The sequence below is a fragment of the Phyllostomus hastatus genome, unplaced genomic scaffold, assembly GCF_019186645.2.
Source record: "Phyllostomus hastatus isolate PE091 unplaced genomic scaffold, TTU_PhHast_1.1 phas_contig_2, whole genome shotgun sequence".
Classification (NCBI taxonomy): domain Eukaryota; kingdom Metazoa; phylum Chordata; class Mammalia; order Chiroptera; family Phyllostomidae; genus Phyllostomus; species Phyllostomus hastatus.
Window position 1 is genome coordinate 2,380,369 of NW_025333718.1, and position 25,597 is coordinate 2,405,965.

At 38.6% G+C, this 25,597-nt stretch overlaps 1 protein-coding gene and 1 pseudogene across 1 annotated transcript in view; both read left to right on the forward strand.

Annotated features, from left to right (window-relative positions):
• Nucleotides 1-659, forward strand: part of LOC123816314 — a 37,033-nt pseudogene extending 36,374 nt beyond the window's left edge.
• Nucleotides 660-762: 103 nt separating this feature from the next.
• The window catches only part of LIMS1 (LIM zinc finger domain containing 1), a 183,964-nt gene continuing 159,129 nt past the window's right edge, over nucleotides 763-25,597 (forward strand). Inside the window, exon 1 of the mRNA XM_045835209.1 lies at nucleotides 763-1,099. Within this exon, the coding sequence (XP_045691165.1) occupies nucleotides 1,068-1,099 (32 nt within the window). The 5' untranslated portion in view covers nucleotides 763-1,067. The remainder of the gene's footprint in view (nucleotides 1,100-25,597) is intronic.

Genomic DNA, 25,597 nt, shown 5'->3' on the forward strand with positions numbered 1-25,597 from the left:
AGGTATAGTTACAAAATCAAAATCAGGTATCATAGAAGAGATCTTTTATGCCCAGAGTATATAATTTATATTACAAAGGTGGGAAACACAAGGCCCACAGGCCAAATCCATCCCTCCACCTTGTTTTCGCTGGCCCTGCACCTTATTTCTACCCATTGGCAGTGCTGAACTCTTGCTTAACTGTTAAGGAGTAGTTGCATTTATACAGTCCTAAAATTACATTCAGCCCTTTGAAGGCACCTGCCAGGCTGATGTGCCCCCTGTGTGGTGAAAGTGAGTTTGACACCCCTGCTGTATTAGATGCTTTGCATATTTCAGGTTTTAGTAGAGGGAATAGGCGAAAGAAAGTGAGGGAAAGGAGGAAAGAAAAGAATGCAGAAAGAAGACTAGAGTGTCTCGAAGAAAGGTTAGATTTCCTAATTCACAATTCGTATGCGCAAAGTCTTAGTGAGCCGCCCAGAATGTGCCAGGCTTTCTGCACAGAGAGGGATGCAGTGGTGGCCAATCCAAATGAAGATACCACCTTCTTATGGAGTCTCCTCAGGACCCCTGAACAGGACAGGGTGAACTTCGTAGACCCTAACAGCTTGCACCCAAGGCCTGGGCCAGAGCCCCTTGGCGGTTCAACAAAGCAGGAACAGGGATGTCTTGGGGAATGAGAACCAGGCCACCTCCTTCCGCTTCCGGTGTGCGACGCCCTCACCCAGGAGCTAGGACAGAGGCCAGTCCTGGAAACTTCCGGCCACGGTCCGACCGGGCCTCACCTCCAGCGTGCCTCACCGGGAGGGCAAGGTCTCTCGCGGTGCCGGACCGCGGCACTGCTACTTCTCCTCGCCCTGCGCAGCGCGCCCCCGCGTGGCCAGCCCAGCCATTTACTGGCTCCCGACGGGAGTCGGTGGCGGAGGCGGAGGCGGTGGCCTTCCCGCCCTTGGTCCGCCTCTCCTTCCTGCCTTGGGCCCGCCCAGACCCCCACGGTCTGCCCCCTCGGCGAGGAAAGAAGGCGGGGTTTGAGCGGCAGTCGGACTCGGGCTCGAGGTGCTGAGAGGGCGGCGGTCCACTCCGGAGAGATGCTGGGCGTGGCGGCAGGAATGACCAACAGGTAAGGGCCGTTCCCCTGTCCCTGTCTCGGCCGCTCGGCGCTGAGCACCGGAGAGATCGGCGGCGGGACGCTCCCTGGGTTTCTCGCCGCCTGGGCGTCAGTCTTTGTCCTCGCGTCCCTTCCGGCGTGGCCGCGTGCCTCGCGGGATGGTCCGGGCCGGCCTCCCTCCAGGCCGCTCTTCCGCCCTCCCCGGCGTGCCCTGCAGCACAGGGCCTGCTTGCGGTTCCTACGAGATATTTTAATAGTGAGTGTGTCCGATATATTATGAGCCCTTGAGGGCGAATACTGTTTCAGTGCTTAGCAAAGTACTCAACAACAAATATTTGTTGAGTAACTTATAGTCTAACGGTTGGAATGCAATATGGACCAGCAGTCTTAGCACCCATTTTAAAAACAGGAAAGAAGTTTTACTTAGAATGGTTATGTGTGTGTATATATGTATATAATAGGTCTTTACTGTATTAGAAATGAAAACTGAGACATTTAAAAATATTTTAAATTCATTTAAAAAACAACATATAATGTTAACATATGTAACACATTTATACCAAAATAGTACTTTTAAACAAAATATTTATGTGTGGGGGGGTGGCATTCCTGTACATTTTGCAGCTCTTAAATGTCTGACATAGTAGCAGACAACTGGATTTTCCTATCTCCTATGCCTTCAGTTTATTGCTATATATTTCGATTGAACTATATGAAGACAATCTGGTCTTACATTGACTGATAAGTAGTTGGGAAAAGGAGCAATATCCTTTGTTACTAGACCCAAACGAGGTAAGTGGTAGTTTCTTAAAGGTTAGTTTGGATGTAGAATCTGATGCCTTATCAATGAACTTTCACAAATGTTACATTAAAATTCATTGGTCTATCCTGCAGTTTGAATGGACTTTTTAACCCATTTTAACTTCTTTTGTTTGTCATTTGGAAAGTAATTGATTCATTGAGTTAAGGCAGCTCTTCCAAATGCTGACACATTTCATTAAACAATGTCACTAAACCACATTTGTTAATATCACCACTGATTTCCCTTAAGTTTTGAGAAGCTGTCAAACTCATGGTGGGTTTGTCAAACCCACTCATGGTGGGTACTAGTTTTCCAGCATTCTAATATTCAGTTGAAAGCTTGATTTTTATTTTTGGCAACTATTACCAACTGTTTTCCTCAAAGTAACAGGTTAATTTTGTTCAGTTTCAAGAAATCTTTGCCAAATATTGTACAAATCTAAAAGCCATGGTTTGTGTGTCAGTTTTTGTTTCCAGTAAAAATGGTGTCATGAAAAAAAGCCTTTAATTCATCTTGTCACTGAAGCACATACACATGCTTTTCCTCAAAACAATTGGCTTTCTTTGGTATGCAGCAGAAATGCTTTATGCATACCTCTTTTTCATCACAGGTGACAAAAATGAAGTCCAAGGGTCATGATTAAGTAACACTCATAATTTGTGTGGTTTCATTGACACTTTTTAAAAGTATTGAATACTAAAGTGACACAAAATTTAAAACATATGTGAAATATAAAGAACAGCGCCCTGGCTGGTGTGGCTCAGTGGGTTCAATGCTGGCCTGCAAACTGAAAGGTAGTCAGTTCAATTCCTGATCAGGACACATGCCTGGGTTGCAGGCTAGTCCCCAGTTGAATCACGTGCGGGACAACCAATTGATGTTTCTCTCCCTCTCTTTTTCCCTTCCTTCCCCTCGCTAAGAATAAATAAATTAAATCTTTAAAAAATGATACCATGGCTATGATAGTTTCCTTTTAAGGCCCTTGAACCCTTTTCTGATCCAGTGTCTCTCCTTGATGCCATCCCCTTTCCATCCTGAACTGTTAGCAGTCCCTTACTTTTTTTTAAGTTTTGTATTAAGTACACTTACATTGTTGTACAACCATCACCACTTTCCATCTTCAGAACTCTTCATCTTGCAGAACGGGAACTTTTACACATTAAAAAATAACTCCCCATTCCCCCTTCCTGCAGTCCCTGGTTATCCCTACTCTATTTTGTGTCTCTGATTTTTTTACTGTTCCAGTACTTAATATGAGTAGAATCGTACAGCATTTGTCTTTTTTGTGACTGGCTTATTTCACTCAGCATAATGTCCTCAAGGTTCATCCATGTTTTAGCATGTGTCAGAATCTCTTTCCTTTTTAAGGCTGAATAATACTCCATTGTGTGTAATACTATTCATTTGTTTATCCTGTCATCCTTTGATGAGCACGTCAGTCACTTTCATGTTTTAGCTATTGCATATAATGCTGCAGTGAACATGGGTATATATACTTTAATGGAAATTTTCATTGATGTAATTGTAGATTTACATGTAGTTGTAAAACACAATAGTGTATCCTTTACCCGGTTTCCCTCAATGGTAGTATTTTTGCAACATGGTAGTATACTGTTGCAACCATGATATTATAGTAATACAATCACTCAATCTTATTTAGATTTCCCCAGTTTTATACTTTTGTGTGCGTGTGTAATTAGTTCTGTGTGTAGGTCTTGTATCTACCACCATAGTCAAAATACAGAACAATTAGTTTATCACTACAAGGATCCCTCTTGTTGCCATTTTATACGTATAGCCAGCTTCATGTTTTCCTTCTCCTCCACAGAACTTGGCAACCACTCATCTGTTCAACATTTGTAAATTGTCATTTCAGAAATGTTATATAAGTGGAGTCATACAGTATACAACCTTTTGGGATTGCCTCTCTTTTATTCAGCTTAATTCCCTGGGATTTATCCAGTTTGTTACATGTAACATAGTTTGCTCCTTTTTATTGGTGAATAGTACTCCATAGTGTGGGTATATGACAGTTTAACTATTTACCTGTTGAAGAACAGTTAGGCTGTTTCCAGTATGGGACTATTAATAATAAAACTGTTATGAACATTCATGGATTAGTTTTTTGTAAATATATTTCCTTTTTTCTGGGATAAATGTCCTAGAGTACAATTGCCAGACTGTATGACAGACTTTTCTGGAGTGACTGTACCATTTTCATCAAGGACACTTAAAGAGAAATTGACATTCTTTTCCTGTAAGTACTTGAAGAATTTGGTTATACTACCACTGACTTTATTAGTGCTAAGAGACCAGCAGTTGTACCTACAATTGCTTTTGCAATATCAGTGGAAGTGTCAACACAGTGTAAAAGTCTACAAAAATGTCTTAGGAACTTCTTAGCATTATTATGAGAAATACTTTTGATCTTCTAGACCTTGTGAAAAGGTCTTAGAAATGCCCCCTCCCTCTGTCCCCCCTCTCCAAGTTTCCACACCACTCTTTGAGAACCACTGTTAATACATAATCCTAAATGATGTGGGAAGTGCAGATATTTGGGATATTTAAAAAGGAATGTATACAGTGATTTCTCTTGAAGATATGTACTGAATGCTTGTTGTAGTGTGATCTTTCTAGTTTGGGGGAGTTTTAATGGGACTTAATAACTAAGCCATGAAGAACCACCATGGACAAAGCAACTTGGTGGCCTTAAAGATTTTCCACTGTTGTTATAAAGAGGGGTAAATGTCATGGCAGTGAGTGTCTTCATAAAATGTAAGCACTCTGTGCTTGCTTTAACAGCACATACTCATATACTAAAATTGGAATGATCCAGGGAAGATTAGCCTAGTCTCTGCACAATTTTGTGAAGTGTTAATACTCAAAACGAAAACAAAACATCAGTGCTTTATGCCTGTTTGTATGGTGAGGAAACTGAGCTCTTAATTTTTAAGAAAATTAATGAAAATTTGATGGTAGAAAAGATACTTTTCAGCTCTGGTTGTTTTGTGCCATATGAGCCTAGAAAAAACTATCAGGACTGTGCTGTCTTGATTTTTTTGTTTTTAATCATTCCCATTTCTTTCCTTTGAATCATCACTTAGATAGCTCTTTCTCTTGCTAAATGCAGGCACAGCAAGTGAGTTTTCCTTTCTGCCCTTCCACTGGGTCAGAGAAACTTTAACAACTATAGTAGATTGGTGATGAGAGCAGAGCTTTATTCTGAGAATAATGTTGTGTTTGTTCTCCAGATGATTATTTAAATACACCTGAGTAGGGGTTATGTTCAACAATTAAGTTAGGGTCGCACTTAAATACGAAGAAGGAAAAATATCTCAAATCACTTGTTGATTTTAAATTTATTGTAATTATGTTTTAAGCTATGGTTTTTCACCCACAGGAATATCGTATGTCTTACATGCTGGAGTGTTGCCATGTTGTCTTCCAGAAACATTAATTGTGAGATCCCTGAGAGGTGGGAGCCGCACTGCCTGCTGCCACATGCTGTGCATTCTTCAGCAGTCAGGGCTCTGTCCCTCCTCATGCCTACACCAGCTCATCTCTTTTACTTGAACTCATCAGACAGTTCCACACTGCAGCTCACTGAGGACAAGTAGGGAGCATTTTCCTGAACAGTTTTTCATGTTGGAACGTATTTTGGAGTTTGTTGATTCTATAGTGACATTTAACATAGGGGTTGGGAAGGTGCTTGGATAAACCAGGGACTGAATGTATATTCTGTGTCAGGTAGGAAAAGGATTCTAGGAATTGAGCTCGAAGGCCAAAAGATGGGAGCGGGAGACACAGGATTCAGTATTAGTATGGTGAAGTCTAGAGCCTTACTAGGATGCCTGAGAGTAAAATAAAGGGTAAAAAACATCTACAAAAAGTACTTACATGTATACACACACATTCTCCTTGTACAAAAATGGAATCAAAATCATACTGTTCTACAATTGCTTTTTTTCAGGATTTAAAAAATTGTAAAATATGCATAACATAGAATTTACCATCTTTATCATTTTTTAGTGTACATTCAATGGCATTAAGTACATTCACATTGTTGTGTAACCATCAACACTGTCCATCTCCAGAACTTTCTCATCACCCCAAACTGAAACTCTGTGCCTAGTACACAATAATTACCCAATTGCTTATTTTTTTTATCTTAATCAGCTATCTTTGAGTTTTTCCTATGTGTCATGTCTGGATATCTACCTTAGGTGGGTTTTTTAAAAATTATTTCATTGTTGTTCAATTACAGTTGTCTGTAGTTACCACCCACCCCCAACACTCTGCACCCTGCCCCCAGCCAAACCCTTCTCCCTCCCTTGTTTCCACCCTCCCCCTTGGTTTTGCCCCTGTGTCCTTTATAGTAGTTCTTGATAACCCTTCCCCCCATTAACCCCTCCCACCTCCCCTCTGGTTATTGTCAGATTGTTCTTAATTTCAGTGTTTCTGGTTATTTATTTTGCTTGCTTTTTTCTTTTGTTGATTATGTACCAGTTAAAGGTGAGATCGTATGGTATTTGTCTTTCACCACCTGGCTTATTTCACTTAGTATAATGCTCTCCAGTTCCACCATGCTGTCGCAAAGGGTAGGAACTCCTCTCTGCTGTGTAGTATTCCATTGTGTAAATGTACCATAGTTTTTTGATCCACTCATTTACTCATGGGTGCACTTAGGTTGCTTCTAGCACTTGGCTATTATAAATTGTGCCACTAGGAACATTGGGGTGCATAGGTTCTTTTGGATTGGTGTTTTAGGGTTCTTAGGATATAATCCCAGCAGTGGATTGCTGGGTCAAATCTACCTTATGTTTTTTAACCTTAGTTTTTATGGCTGCATATTATTTCTCAGTATAAATGTGATACAATTTAAATAACAAGTCCTTTGTTATTACAAACACTTTGACCATTTGTGCCAGTGTTTGTGTAGGAGACCCCCTGAATATGTAGAGCTATGTGCACGGATGTTTGGGCTTATGTTCCAATCCCCTGCTCTGTCCCTTCATGGCTTTATGGCCTTGCCTAGTTAACCTCCCTAAGGCTCAGTTTCTTAATTTATAAAGTAATACCACTTATCTCAGAGAGTGGTTGTGAGAATTAAATATGAAGGCAAATATAAACATATCTGAAAGGATATGAATGAAATATTAATAATTGTTGCCACTGATGAGGGAATCTAGTAAACTAGGGAGTTTAGGACTCTAGAATGAGAGGGAAATTTTTTACACTGTTTTGATTTTTTTTTAAATCATATGCATGTGGTAATTTTTTAAAAATTTAACATCATGCCAGGAACCTACTAGATGCTCTGTTAATGGTAACTGTAGTCGTTGGTGTTAATTTTTCCTGCCACCCTGCTTCTTTTCCCAAATTTACAACTCCTAACTTCTCCATATTTGTTAATGGCACACTAACATAGTTTTGATTTCATCTTCTTTTTCACTCTGTATATCCACTTCTTTCTGAGTTCCTACTTTAGAATTTTCTTTTGAATCCTTTCTCTTTCTTAATCTTTTCTTACTGACTTCATTTTCACCCTCATCCTAATTATCTTTCAAGTGAATTTAGGATAATATTAAGGTTGGGAAAGATTTTAATGAATGCAAAATAAAATCCTAGTGCATATTAAACATTTGAGGTGGAACAGTAGTTTTGGTATGTTTTTACTTAAATGTTGGTAAAGTACAGATTCTAGGTTATGGAATTTGTGGTAACATTTACATAGTATGTGCTTTATTACCATAAATTAAAAATACAATTATAGTAATTGAAGATTTAAAAAATTTGCACCTTGCTGTCCCATATAGAATCTGCCTTACTAATATAGTAAGGAGGAGGGGGAGAATGGACATCGGGTGGGCAGTTGCTCTCTGTGCCACAGCTGTTTGTCTCTCTTCATTGTAATAGAGTCAACAAAAAATTATTTCTAATATGCAAGGCATAGTACAGATGCAACAGACATTTTGGACATTCAAAAGGTGAATGAGACATGGTCTCTCCTCTTAAGAATCTTTCAGTTTAACTGTCCTATTATTCATGTTGCTTCCGGGTTCTCCTAAAGCACTACATTGGTCATATTACCTTTTTTCAAAATGTTAAGACATCTTTTTATTGACTATCAAATCAGGTCCAAACACCAGAGCCTGAAATTTAAGGCTATTTGTGATCTGGCCCCCAGCCCATCTTTATGGCCTACCACACATTGTTCCTTTAGTCTTTGTTTCAATAAACTGTAACCCACTTGCCATTTCTGGAAACATCTGGTGTTTTCCCATGTCAGTGCTTTTGTTCATGCTGTTCTCTTGGGCTAGACGACCATCTTCTCCTGTATCTTTGCATCTGAGGCAGAATTGCCACTTCTCCCATGAAATAATGATTCCTGGAACATACATTGAGTCCCTGTTGTGTGCTAGGAAATTAGAGATTCATAGCTTGTATCTGTCCTATGAAAGCATTTTGACTTCTTTTTTAGTAGTTATCAACTACTGTTTTGTATGATAGTTATTAGTTTACATGTTTAATCTTTTCTGTCACATTGCAGTCTCTGGAAGTAAAAGAATATCTTAATCACACTTGTTAAATGTCCAAAGAAAAATAAACTGGATTTAAATGAGCTTTATTTCTCCTTTTATTCCTTCATTTGTTAGGAAATTGAAGGGTCCAAAGCCAGCTCTGCTTAGTACTGGGGTCATTGTTTGAATAAATTGACAAAACTTTGAGTAAGACAAGATAGCTTTCACCTTTTTAACTTAACTCTACAGTGTGTTACATACTCGTGGCAGAAACTCAACATTCACAGAACATTGGGAGGAAATTCAAATGAAGTTTAGTCATTCCTGTTTATATTATTCATTTCACTGCCAAGCCATTCTTTTGAAAACTTTCTGGGTAATAATGACCTTTTATTAATTATCTACTTTGACAGAAAATTACTTTAAGTTTTGAAACATCTGTGTAACAAACCTACTGTCAACAGCTGCACCATGAAGTAGGATTTTTATGTTCACTTTATAGATGGGGAAACTCAAGAGGGTAAGAAGTCATACAGTAAGTGATGGAGTTGGGGTTCACACTGAAGTACCCTGCAGTTTTCTCAGTTCACTGTTCAACAAAAGGTCATAGCTCCCTACTTCTCCTAGGTTTCAAGGCTTTCTGTAACATGCTCAACCAACCTATTCTTTCTTTAGCTTATATTTTCTCACTGCCGAGACATATCGTAGTCCTTCTTTTTAAACATGGCTTTTCCTTTTCTACAGGGTAGAGGGTCTGACATTTTACTGTCAAAGCCCAAGTTAAACTCTTCTGTTTAACCTTGAAGATGGCTCCCCTGACTGCTTCAGCCTCTTTAGTCTGTTCTTTTCTGACCTTATAAAGAACATACCAAATAAGAATAAATTCTTCACGTAAATTTAGTGCATATCTACTTCTGTGTAATACACAAACTTATGCTATTTTCACTTTGAAATCTTGGTCACATTTGCATATGCTAAAGTGGTATTTACAAATTTGGGGACATATGTTCCCATTCATTGTGTCCATTGTGTAGGCTGTACTGTGGGCCATGGGAATTATACAATGTCTATCTTGCATTGTAGCTATTTGTGTATAAGTACTATAGGAGAAGTTAAAACATATTTAAATGCAGAAATGATCATTTGTCACCAGTTGTTATAGATTTATTGTTTATTTAAGACTGACAACCATTCAAATATTTATTGAACTCTTTCAGCAGGAAGAGATATGTCAGTCAGGGCCATGTTCAACCAGAGGCCTGGTTGGGGAAATTAATTTGGACCAGTTTGGGGAAATTCAGAATCAGATAGAGCAGTGCTCTCAGAACATAGGCTGCAGACCACTCATGGTACAGGTCTCACAGATTGTTCATCCTCATTCCTTCTTGGGTGAAGAATGCCATGAAATCTCATACTTTTAAATTTTTTATTATGGAGAACTTTAGATGTATAAAAATACAGTAATGTAGAACCATTATCTTCAGTAATTTTTGTTGGCTCAGAGCCAGCCTTTTTTCACTTCTCTTTCCCTGTTGCATATTAGAAAGATTTTAATGTGCTCTTAAAAGATAAGGACGCCTCTAAAGAACTTTTTAAACATAACTACAACATCATTATCACACCTAAAGGAAAGATTAGTAATAATTCCTTGGTATCATCAACTACCCAGTTGGTGTTCAATTTTCCATATATCTCAAACATCCATTTTATTTTATAGTTTTCCAAATTGGGACCTAAATACAGTTTACACATTTTGATAGCTTGATAAGTCTTTTTGTTTCTTCTATCAGATAAATGCTCCTTCTATCCCACCCTTGCCTCCATCTTGTGATATTGTTGTTGAAATTGTGTTGCTTGGCTTGAAGGATTTCTTATAGTTGGGATTTGGCAGATTGCATCCTTAGAGTATAGTTAAACATTTTGTTTTGTTTTCTATGTAGCCACTAATTTGGTAGTTGTATCTAAAAAAGTAGTTCTCACACTTCTTGGTCTCAGGAGCACTTTACACTCTTAAAAATTATTGAGCACCCTGAAGAGTTTATTGATATTTGCAGTATTTGAAATTTAATAAAGCTTTTGTATGTTAACATAAATAACATTTTATAATTATTTTCAAAAACAAGAAAAAACAGTGAGAAGACTCCCTCTTTTTTTGCAAATCTCTTTAATGTCTTATTGAAGTCATCTTGCATTTAGTCTTTGTAATATTTCATGTCATGTACTTTCTGAAAAACTCCAGAGTGCACTTGTGAGAGAATGAGAATAAGAAAAGGCAAATATACTGTAACTTCTTAGTGTTATGAAAATACTTTTGATTTCTAGATCAGCAATTTCCTCCTTGGATCTAGAGGTCTGATAAGATTCAGGTTTGATCCCCACACTACTTCATGACTACATGGTAGATGGTATTGGGTTCTTCTGTCAGGAGGTACATAATGCCTGGTTGTTTCTCTTACTGTGATTTTAGCAGCTATTGATGATCACTGCCCTAGATCAGAATGCGGCAAACTTTTTATCTAATGGGTCATTAGTGAATATTTTAAGCTTGAGCCTATAGGGTCTCTGTCACAACTGTTCAGCTGTGCTGTTGTACCATGAAAGCAGCTAAAGACAATATGTAAGTAAAGAAGCATGTCTACAATCTATTAACATTTTAATTATAGACACTGGAGTTTGAGTTGCATATAATTTTCACATCACAACATATTTTTTTTTTCATTTTCCCCCCAACATTTAAAATATAAGAACTTGGAGATGATAGATCATATGCACATTTTCCTACTTCTCCCACTAAGTACAACTGAAATGCTGGACATCATTTATAAAGCAAACACAATAAGAAGACCCCGAAATCTGGAAAACAGAAGGCATGCTAACTTAGAACCATGGAACCTGATAAACGGCAGGGTGGTGAGTTTTCTGAGCTTTCTTTTTAACCTTATATATCCCGGACTTGGAGCTGAAGAATGTGGCAGTCTGGAAATGCCAACAGATGCAGAGAAAAAAACCCACATAAAAAGACTTCTCTCTCTCCCTAAGTGGGGTAGAGCATCATCCTCATACATGAAGGTTGCAGGTTCAATCCCCGGTCAGGACCCATATAAGAAGCAACCAGTGAATACATGAATACATTGTGGAATCAGTAGAACAATAAACTGATTTCATCTCTCTCTCTCTCTCTCTCTCCCCCTCCCTCTCTCCTTGTAATATTAATTTAAAAAAACACACAAAAAATCTTCTGTCTAGCCAAAGAACCAGTAAACATACAGTTTAACAAGAAAAAATAAAATGTCAAGACAAACACCCAGAAAGAAAGGACTGTGGCCCCACCCCTACCCATGTCAGCAAAGTCCAAGTGGAAGCCTAGACTTGCACCCTGAACAGGCTAGAACCTGGTACCCCAGGTCATGAAAGGCCATATAGGGACCCAGGCCTTTCATCTTCAGTAGTCACTGGCCCCTCCATTATAACAGTATTAGTGAACTAGAGCTGTCATCCTGACCCAGCAGTGACATTGAGTCCCCATCTTGGGTGTCTATGGAGGCCAAATAGGGAATCTGGATTTCTACCTCCATCTGGCAGTAATGAGGGAGGTCCCTTGCCAGAGAGGTATCAGAGAAAGCAAGTAGTTAAAACAAAGTTCAGATATGATCCCTTCTCACACACAATGTGAAAATGTTCATGTGTTACTGGAATATCATCTGTTATAACAGGAACTAGAAAGATCTTAAAGTGAATGAAAAAAGACAATAGATAACCAGCACCAAGATGACAGAAATGTTAGAATTATCTGAGGAAGGTTTCTGTTTTTTTTTAAAGATTTAATTTATTTTTAGAGAGAGTGGAAGGGAAGAAGAAAGGGAGAGGGAGAGAAACGTGGAAGAGAAACATTGATCAGTTGCCTCTTACACATCCAACGGGACAGCTGGCGTGCAACTTGGGCATGTGACAGGGAATCAAACCAGCAACCTTCCAGTTTGCAGGCTGGTACTCAATCCCCTGGGCCACACCACCCAGGGCTGACAGAGGTTTTAAAGTAGTTGTGATAAAAATACTTCAGTTTTCAATTGTGAAGATACTTGAAACAAATAAAGAAATATAAAGCCTCAGCAATGAAATAGAAGATCTAAAGAAGATCCAAATGAAAAATCTGTACCTGAAAAAATGAGCAAAATAAAAAGTCCAGTGCGTGGGGTCAACAGTGGATAGGTTCGGCTGGAGGCATTGGAGGAAAAAATCAGTGAACTGGAAGATAAATAATAGAAATTACCCAATGTGAGCAACAGAGAGAATAGACTATGGGGAAAAAAAGAACAAAGCCTCAGGTTACTATGGAACTAGAACAAAAGTGCTAATGTTTGTGTCATTGGAAAGCTAAAAGGAAAGGAAAAAGAGGGTAGGATAAAAATGTCCTAGAGGAAATGATGGCTGAAAAATTTCCCTATTAGATTAGCTTTACTAAAACCAAAGGTATTATAAGAAAAGGTAACTACAGAGCAATATTGCTCATGAACATATATGCAAAAATTCTCAACAAAACATTAGCAGATTGAATCCAGAAAAGTATAAATAGAATTATGCATCATGACCAAGGTGGATTTATCTCAGGTATGCAAGATTGGTTTAACATTCAGAAAGTAACCTTATTCTTAATATGCAAATACTAGGAAAAGCCCAGATGTCCTTTAGCATTAAGTGGATAAAATGTAGCACATCCGTGTGGAATTCAGCAATAATAAGGAACAAACTGTTGATATTTGCAACACCTTGGATGGACCTCAAAGGCATTATATTGGATAAAAAATAATAAAACCCATCTTAAAAGGTATGATGTGGTTCAATTTATATAATATTTTCTAAATGACAAAATTAGAGAGATGTAAAACGTCATTGATTGCTTGGAGTTAATAGAGGGTGAGAGTGGGAGGAAAGTAAGATTTGATCTGAAATAACATGAGGAATCCTGGTGGTGTTAGAATGTTTTGTATTTTCACTGTACCATGTCTGTATCATGGGTGAAATCTTGTACTACAGTTTTGTAAGATGTTACCATTGGAAGAAACTGGGTAAAGTGTACGTGGACTCTCTCTGTATTGTTTGTTAGAACTGTATGTGAGTCTATGATATTTTGAAAACATTTAATTTTAAAAAATTTGTATTTGCCTAAAAGGGCAGCAGCCATCTTCTGCTTACTTGTGCTCCTTTGAAAATTCAACACACTTTTTACACCAATGTAATTTTTTCAGACAGTGTATATCTCTAATTTTCACTGAAATTCTCCAAGAATGAAATGGAGAGTGAATTAGGGTAGGGAGAATACATGTGTTTGTAGGACACTTGAATTAAATTATTGTGCTGTTTATTTCCTGCCTCACTAACCAAAAGCAGAGTGAAAAAGAAAATTGAAGCAATTATCTGAATAATCCAGACTCCCTGCATTGAACCCTCACATTTCTAAAAGGAATGGCCAAGAAGTCTTTTTTTAAGGACACATTAGATCTCTCAGATGTCTCTCAGCTTGTCTTTTCTGGCTTTTCAAGATGTGAAGCAGCTAATTGAGAACTAGAGTGTTTGAAATTTGAAATTTTTAGATGGAAAAGTGTAAGGAAATTATAATTCCATCTCAGGTGCTTCTGGACCAGAGCATAGGAATAATCTTTTCAGAATTTCTGATGTGTTTACAAGGCTCCCAGATTCTGTGGTTTTTCAGAGTGTGAATGTGCTGGTGTTGCATCGGCTGAGGAAGCAGACGGTCAGAAATGATAATATTTAAGTGATGATTATCTTAAATACTGGGCTGGCCAAAAAGTTTGTTTCGTTTTTTCCTGTAAGATGGCTCTAGTAGTGCTTAATTGTCTTTAACTTCATGCGAAACAATTTTGTTAGATTGTATTGTGATAGCTGTCATATCATCGTGCATTTAAAAAAAAACACAAAAGTGGAGGAATTTTTGTGCAGCTGTTTTAATATTGAAAATGGAAGAAAATACACATTTTTGGCATATTATGCTTTATTACTTCAGGAAAGGTAAAAACACAACTGAAGTGCAAAAAAAGATTTGTGCAGTGTATGGAGAAGCTGTTGTGACTGATCCAATGTGTCAAAAGTGGTTTGTGAAGTTTGGTACTATTGACATTTTGACCAAATAATTCCTTGCTGTGGGGCTGTCTTATGCACTGGAAGATGTTTAGCAGCACCCCTGACCTCTGCCCATTAGAAGCTAATAGCTGCAGATAGCTGACATAATGTCCAAATCAATAAAGTTATTGGTGAAAATGAAAAATGTCTTTTACAGAAAAAAACTAATCAGACTTTTTGCCCAACCTAATACTATTGTCTGTTTGTGCAGTGCTTTGTGATTTATAACACGTTTTTTGTTTTGTCCTCGGCCTTTCCTTTCCAGCTTCATAGGTGGTCGTGATTCATCCACCCCACCCCTAACTGCCCACAAGTTGTGTGTTCTGCATTTTTAGAACTGCTTGAAATTAGGAGGTATCTTTTTCCTTTGTTTCTTCATGTTTTTACATGCTCTTTCCCTACCTTTTTGTGCCCTGTCAAGAATTTATCATCTTTCAAGGTTCATTTCAAGATTCATTTTTTCTGTGATGTTTTCCCTGATATTACATTCCCTTCTTGCTCACCCATAGAAATGCACATTCATTTCCCCTCTTCCCTAATACACAGTAATTCCCATGACATAAAACACATCATGTTTAAGGGGTTATTTCCCCATATGTCTACTTTAGGCTCTGACTTTCATCATAGAAATGATTTACCCATTCACCTTCATGTTCCAAGACCTAGCAACAATGCCTGACACATATTAGGTGCTCAATAAGTAAGTGTATGAATTAGGGTAAATATGAATATCCTTATTGTCATGTTCAGAATTTGAGATTTGGAAATTTAAAAGGGTACAAAGCTGACACAGGGAGAAGCTGCAGCATTAATTCTAGTCATTGACTGTCAGGATAAGTGCCAGGTCCATTGGGGTTAGTGTTCCTTTACCAGTTCTGCTTTACTGAAATGAAAATAGCCAGATATATATCACTGAGTAGATATTATAGATGGGACACAGCATATAAGATGAAGAGCATTGACTCTGGAACTAAACTGCCTGTGCTCATATCTTAGTTTCTTAATCTGTTGGTAATTGCCTAAATTCTCTCTGCCTTTCTGTAAAATGAAAATAATAGTACCCATCTTATGGCTGTTAGCAAGTTAAAGTTACTATGTAAAACATATGAAACAGTGCCTAGCACATTAAGCTTTCTATGTATTTGCTCTTATGTTGTTATTAAAAATGGAAAAATGAAGAATTCCTTAATAAATTTGAAAATGTAAGAGTATCAAATCTTACAGGCCATGCAAAAATAGGTAACAGGTCAAATTTACGTGTGGGCCATATTTTGCAGACTTTCAATCTAGATCATGAATTCATTAGGGGGTTGCAAAATGGAAATATTCTAATTTTTTTGTTCTAGACATTTCATATTTTAGCTGCAACATTTTTATTTTTAAATTGTCCTTAATTTTTTTTACATTTTTAATTTACAAATTGTTTAATTAATTAATTATTTTAGAGGGAGAGGAAGGGAGGGAGAAAGGGAGAAAAACATCAATGTGAGGGAGAAACATCAATTGGTTGCCTCCTGTCTGGGGACCAAACCTGCAGCCTAAGCATGTGCCCAAGTGGGATTTGAACTGGTGACCTTCCCCTTTGTGGGATGATGTCCAACCAAATGGGCTACGCCAGCTGGACTTTTTCACATCTTTTAATTGTATTTTTTCCATTACCATTTATCTTCCCATACTCTCTTCCACCCATCCCCCATCTCTCTCGGACTACAATACTTTTAAAAAGAGAAGCTTCCCTTCATTGACTATTTAATAACCCACTAGTACAACCAACATATTACAAATGGTCAAAAAATACTGTTCAATCTCCTACTTTAAAAATATGTGTTGCCTTACTACATATCACTTTTGTATAATGCTGGACATAGGATCTGCTCTCAGAAAAATACGTTGTTTAGATCTCATTTTCTAGTTTGGACCAGTGTTTTTCCCTCACTCTCAGGCTGCCTCCCTACTCTAAGAGTATGGTGCTCTTGTGTTACGAGCCCCTCTGGTTATGGTGGCACGTGCTCCTTCACGGAAGCCCAGTCGAGTGTGTGGACAATTTCCTGCTCACATACAGAGATCCCTGTTATTGGCCGATTGCCATGACATGAAAGGATGTACTGTATTTTGCCATGTATAATGTGCACTTTTTTGACCAAATTTTTAAGGGAAAAATAAGGATGCACATTATACATAGATAGTACCTGAAATACCTTGTGTCTGTTCTTGTGCTTTATAATATTTGTTACATAAAATTTCTTGTACTATAATATGTTGAAAAAGAAATGCTAAAATTATAAACAAAAAACAAGCATCTAAATATAAATAAATAATTGAATTAAAAAATTAAAATGAGCCTGGCTGGCGTAGCTCAGCGGATTGAGCATGGGCTGCGAACCAAAGTGTCGCAGGTTCGATTCCCAGTCAGGGTACTTGCCTGGGTTGCAGGCCGTGACCCCCAGCAACCACACATTGGTGTTTCTCTCTCTCTCTCTCTCTCTCTCTCTCTCTCTCTCTCTCTCTCTCTCTCTCTTTCTCCCTCCCTCCCTCCCCCCCTCTCCCTCCCTTCCCTCTCTAAAAATTAATAAATAAAAAAATCTTTAAAAAAATTAAAATGAGAGATTTTTTCCCTGAAAATTTGGGCCAAAACATGGGTGTGCATTATGCATGGCAATTAACAGTAGTTAATCTTTGTGCCCTATATAGCTGAACTAGCATAGCCTCAGCTCTTCATTACTTAGCAAACCTGTCTGTAATTTGGGTGACTCCCTTTTTAAGGAAGTTATATAAATAGTTCCATATTAAATATCACGTAGAGTTTGAAATGTTCAATGAAAGATATGAAACAAAATTTCTAAAGAGTAAATAAATTGCTTATGGAGCACCCACAACTCATTTGGATATAATAATGTCCATTTTTTAAATGGAAAACAAAATTTCCTTCATGATGCTTGTATTCAAACTAGAACTTAATCTTTTTTTAAAATTAAATGTAATTTTAGAGAGAGGGGGAGGGAGGGAGAGAAATATTGATGTGCAAGTGACATCAATCAGTTGCCTGTTGTACACCCCCAACTGGGGACCTAGCCCGTAACCCAGCCATGTGCCCTGACTGGGAATTGAACTGGCAACTTTTTGGTTCACAGGCCAGCACTCAGTCCATTGAGTGACACCAGCCAGAGTGAACTTAATCTTTTTGTTTTGCAGTTTCCTTCCTGACCATAATTGTGTCCATATGACTGAGGAAATGAAATGACTGATTTAAAGTTGTTTTCATTCCATGATAAGAAGATAGGATGATGGACTTGTGTATTGAAGTTACATTTTTTAAAAGTATACTTTACTAATTATGGTATTACACTTGTCCTGATTTTTCCTCCTTTACTGCCCTCTGCCTGGTACCGCCTTCCCTCTAGCAGTCCTGCCCCCTTAGTTCATGTCCATGGGTCATGCATATAAGTTCTTTGGCTTCTCCATTTCCTATACTATTCTTAACATCCCCGTCTATTTTGTACCTACCAATTATGCTTCTTAATCCCTGCGCTTTTTCCCGTATTCTCCTCTTTCCCCCTCCCAGCTGATAACCCTCCAAATGATCTCCATGCCTATGATTCTGTTCCTGTTCTGTTTGTTTGCTTTGTTTGGTTGATTGGTTGTTTAGATTCAGTTGTTGATAGTTGTGAATTTGTTGCTTTTTTAATGTTCATAGTTTTGATCATCATCTTTTTCTTAAGTAAGTCCCTTTAACATTTCAGGTAATAATGGCTTGGTGATGATGAACTTTATCTGTCCTTCCATTCTAAATGATCGCTTTGCTGGATAGAATAATTTAGGTTGTAGGTCCTTGCCTTTCATCACTTTGAATACTTTCCAGTCCCCTCTTGCCTGCAAGGTTTCTTTTGAGAAATCAGCTGATAGTCTTATGAGAATGCCTTTGTAGGTAACTCTCTGCTTTTCTTTTGCTGCTTTTAAGATTTGCTTTTTGTTTTTCACTTTGGCATTTTAATTATGATATGTCTTGGTGTGGTCCTCTTTGGGTCCAACTTGTTTGGGATTCTCTGTCCTAACTGGACTAGTGTGTCTATTATCTTCACTAAGTTTTCTTTCATTGTTTTTTCAAACAAGTTTTTAATTTCTTGCTCTTCCTCTTCTCCTGGCATCCCTCTTATTTGGATGTTGGCACAGTTGGAGATGTCCTAGTCTTCTTATGCTATCCTTGTTGATTTCTTCCTTATGTTCCAAAATGTTGGTCTGAATCCCATCTTCCTTCTCTTCACTGCTGGTTCCCTTTGGATTTTTCTTTATTTCACTTAATGTAACCTTCATTTCTTCCTTTATGTTGTTGCCTTACTCATTGAGTTCTTTGAGCACCTTGATCACCAGTGTTTTGAACCCTGCTTTGTGATAGGTTGGCTATGTCTGTTTTGTTTAGTTCTTTTGCTGGGGTTTTGTTCTGTTCTTTCATTTGGGCCATGTTTCTTTGCCTCCTTAGTTTGGCATCCTTCCTGTGTTTGTTTCTGTATATTAGGTAGAGCTGCTTAGACTTCCTGTAAAAGGCACCTGTAAATTGTGTGGGGTGGAGCCGTAGGTAATTGCCAGGGTGGGGCAACCCACTTCACTGCTTTGTGACTCTATGTGGGGTGAGGGCTTGGAGATGGGACTGTGCTGCTGGCTGGCTGGAGGTTTGCCTAGCACTTTCCCCATTTCTAGTAGTTACTTGCCCCACTCCCTGTATGAGACTGGTGCCCTTCTAGCTGTTGCTGTGGTGTTGAATCTCAGAGTGGATGGTTTTGTGTACGTTTTAAGACGCTTGAGGACCCTTTAAGTGAAGTTTCCTGAAAGTCCTGCTGTTTATTCAGCTGTCCCACCCCCCACTGGTTTTTACAGCTGGAAGTTATGGGGGTTTATCTTACTGACATTGGAACCCTGGGCTGTGGATTCTGGACTGGGGCTGGGATCTTTTGCTCCCAAGGTATCTCTCCTGATTTTTATCCACCGCATGTGAATGTGAGCCCACCCATGCCTGTTTCACCATCTCTGCTGTTGCCACCTCTCCACACCATACACCATCTCCTCACCCCTCAGCTGGTCTCTGTGACTCTGCCCCTCCTACTCGTCTGAATGATTGTAGTTTCTTTAAATCTTTGGTTGTCGGACTTCCATGCAGTTTGATTTTCAGACAGTTCTGGGTGTTGTTTTGAGATTTAATTGTAACTCTTTTTGTGGTTGTGTGAGGAGGTGAAGTGTGTCTACTTACACCTCCATCTTGACCGGAAGTCCTGAAGTCAAATTTTAAAAAATTTGAGTAAAGTTTTTTCCTTACCCCTGGAATTAGAAAGTGCCATTTAGACTGACTTCATCACAAGACCAGTGTGCTTCCACACTTACTGATAATGTAGTTGGACTTTAAGTTGCTGGGAAGTAGGCCAAGTCATATTCCAGGGCGGTGGACGATCACTGGGACTTTTGTGGGAATTGTCAGTGTTCTACATTTCATGACTGAAGGATGGTGTGGTGGAGAGTTGGAATTCTTGAGTTTGGGAGTCTCTCTTTTCAAATCCTTAGAACATGATGGTGAGAGAATCTTCAGCAAGGGTTAGCTTGACTTGCTTGGCTCCAAGTGGTCGGACACCCTCTCATAGTTCTTCTCTCAGTCCTTGGCTCACAGAGACAAATGCAGAAGCAGTCAAGTAAAAATGGCATTAGGCTAAGCCTATAGTTAAAGAAGGGACCTTGGCACTTGGAATTATGCTGTCTATCCACCTTAGATTTATTCTTTGGGTATCTTAGAAGCATAAAGCATATGAATATGGTTAAAATTTAGCCTGATTGAGTTGAATACCTCTGTCTGTGTTTCTAATGGGAAATTTTAGAACAAAACAATTATTCAATTCTTTCAAATTTTTTTATTCAGAGAATGTGTGGATAAATGTCCAAAATATCACAGGTTAAGATGATGCCAACGTGAAAATACACTCATCCCTCGAATTTTAATGGATTGCTGTCAGAATAGTTCTTTCTTTGGAATATAATGTAGATTTTGTCATGGTGAAGCATGTTTTAGGAATTAAAGAGTAGTCTTTATTAGAATCTTGAGATGGAGTAATTCATCTACTAAATGCTTAGCCTTTTGTTCTAGGAGTATGGGTAGCTATATACTTGTAAAAGCCATGAAACCTTTATAAGCATAGCTGGAGACTGAATTTCCCTTTTTATGTGCCATGACCAGGGATTGAACTTGCAACCTTTGTGTATTGGGATGGCACTCTGACCAACTGGGCAACCCAGCCATGGCTAGTTTTCTCTTTTTTAAAATGAGTCCGAGAAAGTAAAAGCTTTTGATTAGCCCCATTACATCTAGAAAGTTCTGTTAGCTCTTAACCCATATAGGTGGTCAAACATACTTACATGATTGAGGGTAATGATGAAAAATGTGTTTAAAGTTTTTTAAAGTTGCATGTGTAAGAAACTAGGTTATCTGTTTCATAAGATGGACCAGAATTACAATGATGTTACTTTGAAATGAATGCAAGACTAATGTTTGAAATCATTTAATGATGTTTCTGGACTTAATGTGTGTGTATGTTTTAAAATTTTATTTATTTTTTATTATTGTTCAAGTACATTTGGACTGAATGTGTATTTTGTTTGTCAGTTTTTTAAAGTTGGCTAACCCAAATCAGGAAATGAGAGCATTTTTGGTCTTTTGGGCATTTGCCAGATCTATACAAAGCATGAAACATCTGCAGATATCTTTTTAAGACAATGTATTTATGTTTTGTAATGAAATGTTTGAACCATGAGTGCATGAAATTATATAGTTGCATGAAGGCTATGTTATTTTTGTTACTCTATTTTAGAGCTGGGTTTCCCAGTACTTTTCCCTTTGGGGGTGTTACTGCTAATGACAAGAGGCATTGGTGAAGTGTAGAAAGTGATGTTTAATTTCAGTGCATAACTCTGCTGAATTTGATAAAAGACAAAAAAAAAATGCCAGTGATTCTTCAGACTTTCAGAAGTCTATTTTTTCCCCACACGGGTCATCTTGGGACCGTGAGACCAGGCTTAAAGAAACACCCACATCTCTTTCTGGTAATATGTTTGATTATTTAGAGCACTTTCTGTGAAGGAAGTGGTGGTGATAGGTTCTGGAATGTGAAGTCTGCAGCAAACATAGCTTGATTAAGATGGAGATGAGAACTCCAAGGATACAAGGCTTGGGAACTGTTTAGAAATGAAGTTTTCTCTTGCTAAGTCAGGCTTAATCATGCTTTCCAGGAGGAACCATTGCTAGAGATTAGCTAAACAAATGGTTGGAGTTTTTAGATAAACTTTGGTAGAGGTTAAGTCCTAAATAGATAGCAATGTCCTAGAAATAGCTATACTTTTTAGGAAACCTGTGTTTCCCATGCTCATGTAATCATAGCACAGTAAATACTTATCAAATGAATAAATAATGATGCAGTATATTTTATTTGGTATACATGGGTTTTTGGGTTTAGTGTAGTATGCTTCTTAAATAGTCATAAAATATGTGAGTAAATGCTAATAAGGTATGTTATTAAATTATACTTGAAGGGTTATTTCAACTATACATAATTGCAGTAATACTGTGCAAGTATTTTTTTCTTTTATATATATATATTTTATTGATTATGCTATTACAGTTGTCCCATTTTACCCCTTCACCCCCCTCTACCCTACCTACCCCCTCCCACCCACATTCCCCCCCTTCAGTTCATGTCCATGTGTCATAAGTTCTTTAGCTTCTACATTTCCCATACTATTCTTACCCTCCCCCTATCTATTTTCTACCTACCATCTATGCTACTTATTCTCTGTACCTTTTCTCCCTCTCTCCTCCTCCCACTCCCCTGTTGCTAACCCTCCATGTGATCTCCATTTCTGTGGTTCTGTTCCTGTTCTAGTTGTTTGCTTAGTTTCTTTTAGTTTTGCTTTAGGTGTGGTTGTTAATAATTGTGAGTTTGCTGTCATTTTACTATACATGTTTTTTTCTTTCTCTTCTTTTCTTAGATAAGTCCCTTTAACATTTCATAAAATAAGGGCTTGGTGATGATGAACTCCTTTAATTTGACCTTATCTGAGAAGCACTTTATCTGCCCTTCCATTCTAAATGAAAGCTTAGCTGGATAGAGCAATCTTGGATGGAGGTCCTTGCCTTTCATGCCTTGGAATACTTCTTTCCAGCCCCTTCTTGCCTGTAAGGTCTCTTTTGAGAAATCAGCTGACAGTCTGATGGGAACTCCTTTGTAGGTTACTGTCCCCTTATCTCTTGTTGCTTCTAGTATTCTCTCCTTCATTTTTACCTTGGGTCATGTAATGATGATGTGCCTTGGTGTGTTCCTCCTTGGGTCCAACTTCATTGGGACTCTCTGAGCTTCCTGAACTTCCTGGAAGTCTGTTTCCTTTGCCAGATTGGGGAAGTTCTCCTTTATTATTTGTTCAAATACATGTTCAATATGTTGCTTTTCCTCTTCCCCTTCTGGTACCCCTATAATTCGGATGTTGGAACACTTAAAGATGTCCTGGAGGTTCCTAAGCTTCTCCTCGTTTTTTTTTTTGAAATCTTATTTCTCCATTCTTTCCTGTTTGGTTGTTTCTTTCTTCCTTCTGGTCCACTCTATTGTTTTGAGTCCCAGTTTACTTCCCATCACTATTGGTTCTCCGTGCATCTTCCTTCATCTCTTTTATGGTAACCTGCATTTGTTCATCTAATTTGCGACTAAAATCAACCAATTCTGTGAGCTTCCTGATCACCAGTGTTTTGAACTGTGCATCTGATAGGTTGGCTATCTCTCTGTCGCTTAAAAGGATGAGTTCTGGGGCATTGATCTGTTCTTCTGTTTGAGCCATCTCTCTCTCTCTCTCTCTCTCTCTCTCTCTCTTTTCTTTTTTGGCCTGGTGGCTCCTGTTATAGTGAGGGGTGGAGCCTTAGGTGTTCACCGGGGCTGGGCACCCCAGTCACTAGATTGTGACATTGTATGTGGGGGCAGGAGCGGGAAGGAACAATGGCGGTGGCTTCGTTCTCTGTGGGACCTCATCCCCTTCCCTGGGATCCTGGGTTGCGCACTCTCTCCTGCTCCACAACCGTCACCTCACTGGGTCTGCCAGCTGCAGTTTGTGTACTCAGGGTCCACCCGCTGCGATCTTGCGCACCCCAGATGCCTTATGCACTCCCAGTTGCCTTATGCGCCCAACACTCCCTGTTCTCCGCGCCGCAACCTGCACCCAGCTTTTCGTCTCCACCCCTCCTACCGGTCTGGATGAACGGGTCTATATCAACTTCTTGGCTGTCCGACTTCCATTCAGATAAATTTTCTGTCAGTTCTGGGTGTTATTCTGCCTCTAAATTGTTTTTGTTCCAATCTTGGTTGTGTGTGGAGGTACGGTGTGTCCACCTATGCCTCCATCTTGGCCAGAAGTCGCAAGTATTTTCTTAGTTTTTAAGTACATGAACAATTATGGGAAGATGCTATATTCTGGACCAGTGAAGCTTCTAGGTGAATGTGTTAAATCTTTTAGATCAAACATTAACAATTTTTCATGTGAACTTCTTCACTTTTTCATATTAATATATTGCTTTAATACTATTAATCAAAATTCCAGGTGGAACTCTTGGTACAATTGACAGAATTGTCCATTGTGTTAACTCAAAGTGTATTGTTTGATTTGCTTAGAAGCAACCAGAAGAAAAAAATGTCATCTTCTAGCTAGTTAATGCTTTCTTCTTAGCAGATATCTGTGTTCTAATCCAGTACAGATGCATGGAAGTTATTTAGGCAGTACTGAGAACTATGATTGTCATTTCATTATGTTAAGAATGGGGAAAAGAAAAAGTTTTTCTCTAGCAAGGCAAAATTAGGGAGTAGGCTACCATTCTCCTTTCTGTGTCTTCCCCTCATCCTCTTTTCTGAAGAGCCATTCTACTTCATCTCTCCGTGTGTATTTCTCTCATATCTTGAACATCTGCAGTGGCCACGGATATGGAGGAATAGGAATGGAATGGCCACTCATCTCTGTGTCCATTTCCTTTCACCTTCCTCATGTTGCTTGTCTCCATACTTCTTATCAACTAGTTCTTTTCTTACCACTGGTTTCCTTCCTGCCTCACGTTTGCCCTCTATTTAGACAGCATCCTTGTATGAATGGTTCCCTTTCACTTTTCCACATTACTCCTACAAGTCTTCTTTTCACCATTGAGGTGACCTCTCACTAACGAGTTTTTTTTCTAACCAAGTCTGTATGTCTTTATTAAATGTTGGTTCTTAATGTTTTCATTATTTCACATTTATTGATCACTCTCGAAGTACACCCTTACTTTGATTTTATATATATATATATATTTAATTTTATTTTAGTTGTTGTTCAAGTACAGCTTTCTGCCTTTTACCCCCATTCCAGCCCATCCCCGAGCCCTCACCACCTCCCTCCCATTTCCACGCCCCCCCCCCTTTTTATTGTCCATGTGTCCTTTATACTTGTTCCTGCAAACACTTCCCCTTTTCCCCTGAAATTTCTTCCTGTCTCCGCTCTGGTCACTGTCAGCCTGTTCTCTATTTCAATGTCTTTGGTTATATTTTTCTTGTTTGTTTGTTTTATTGATTAGGTGCCTATTAAAGGTGAGATCATGTGGTATTTCTCTTTCACCTCCTGGCTTATTTCACTTAGCATAATGCTTTCCAGTTCCATCCATGCTGTCGCAAAGGGTAGGAACTCCTCCTTTCTGCTGCATAGAATTCACTGTGTAACTATACCATAGTTTTTTTATCCATTTATTTACTGATGGATACCTGGGTTGCTTACAGCACTTGACTATTGTAAACAGTGCTGCTATAACATTGGGGTGCATAGGTTCTTTTGGATTGGTGTTTCGGGGTTCTTAGGATATAATCCTAGCAGTGGAATTGCTGGGTCAAAAGTCAGTTACATTTTTAGTTTTCTAAGGAAATTCCACACTGTTTTCCATAGTGGTTGTACCAGTCTGCAGTTCCACCAGTACTGCACTAGGGTTCCCTTTTCTCCACAACCTTTCCAACATTTGTT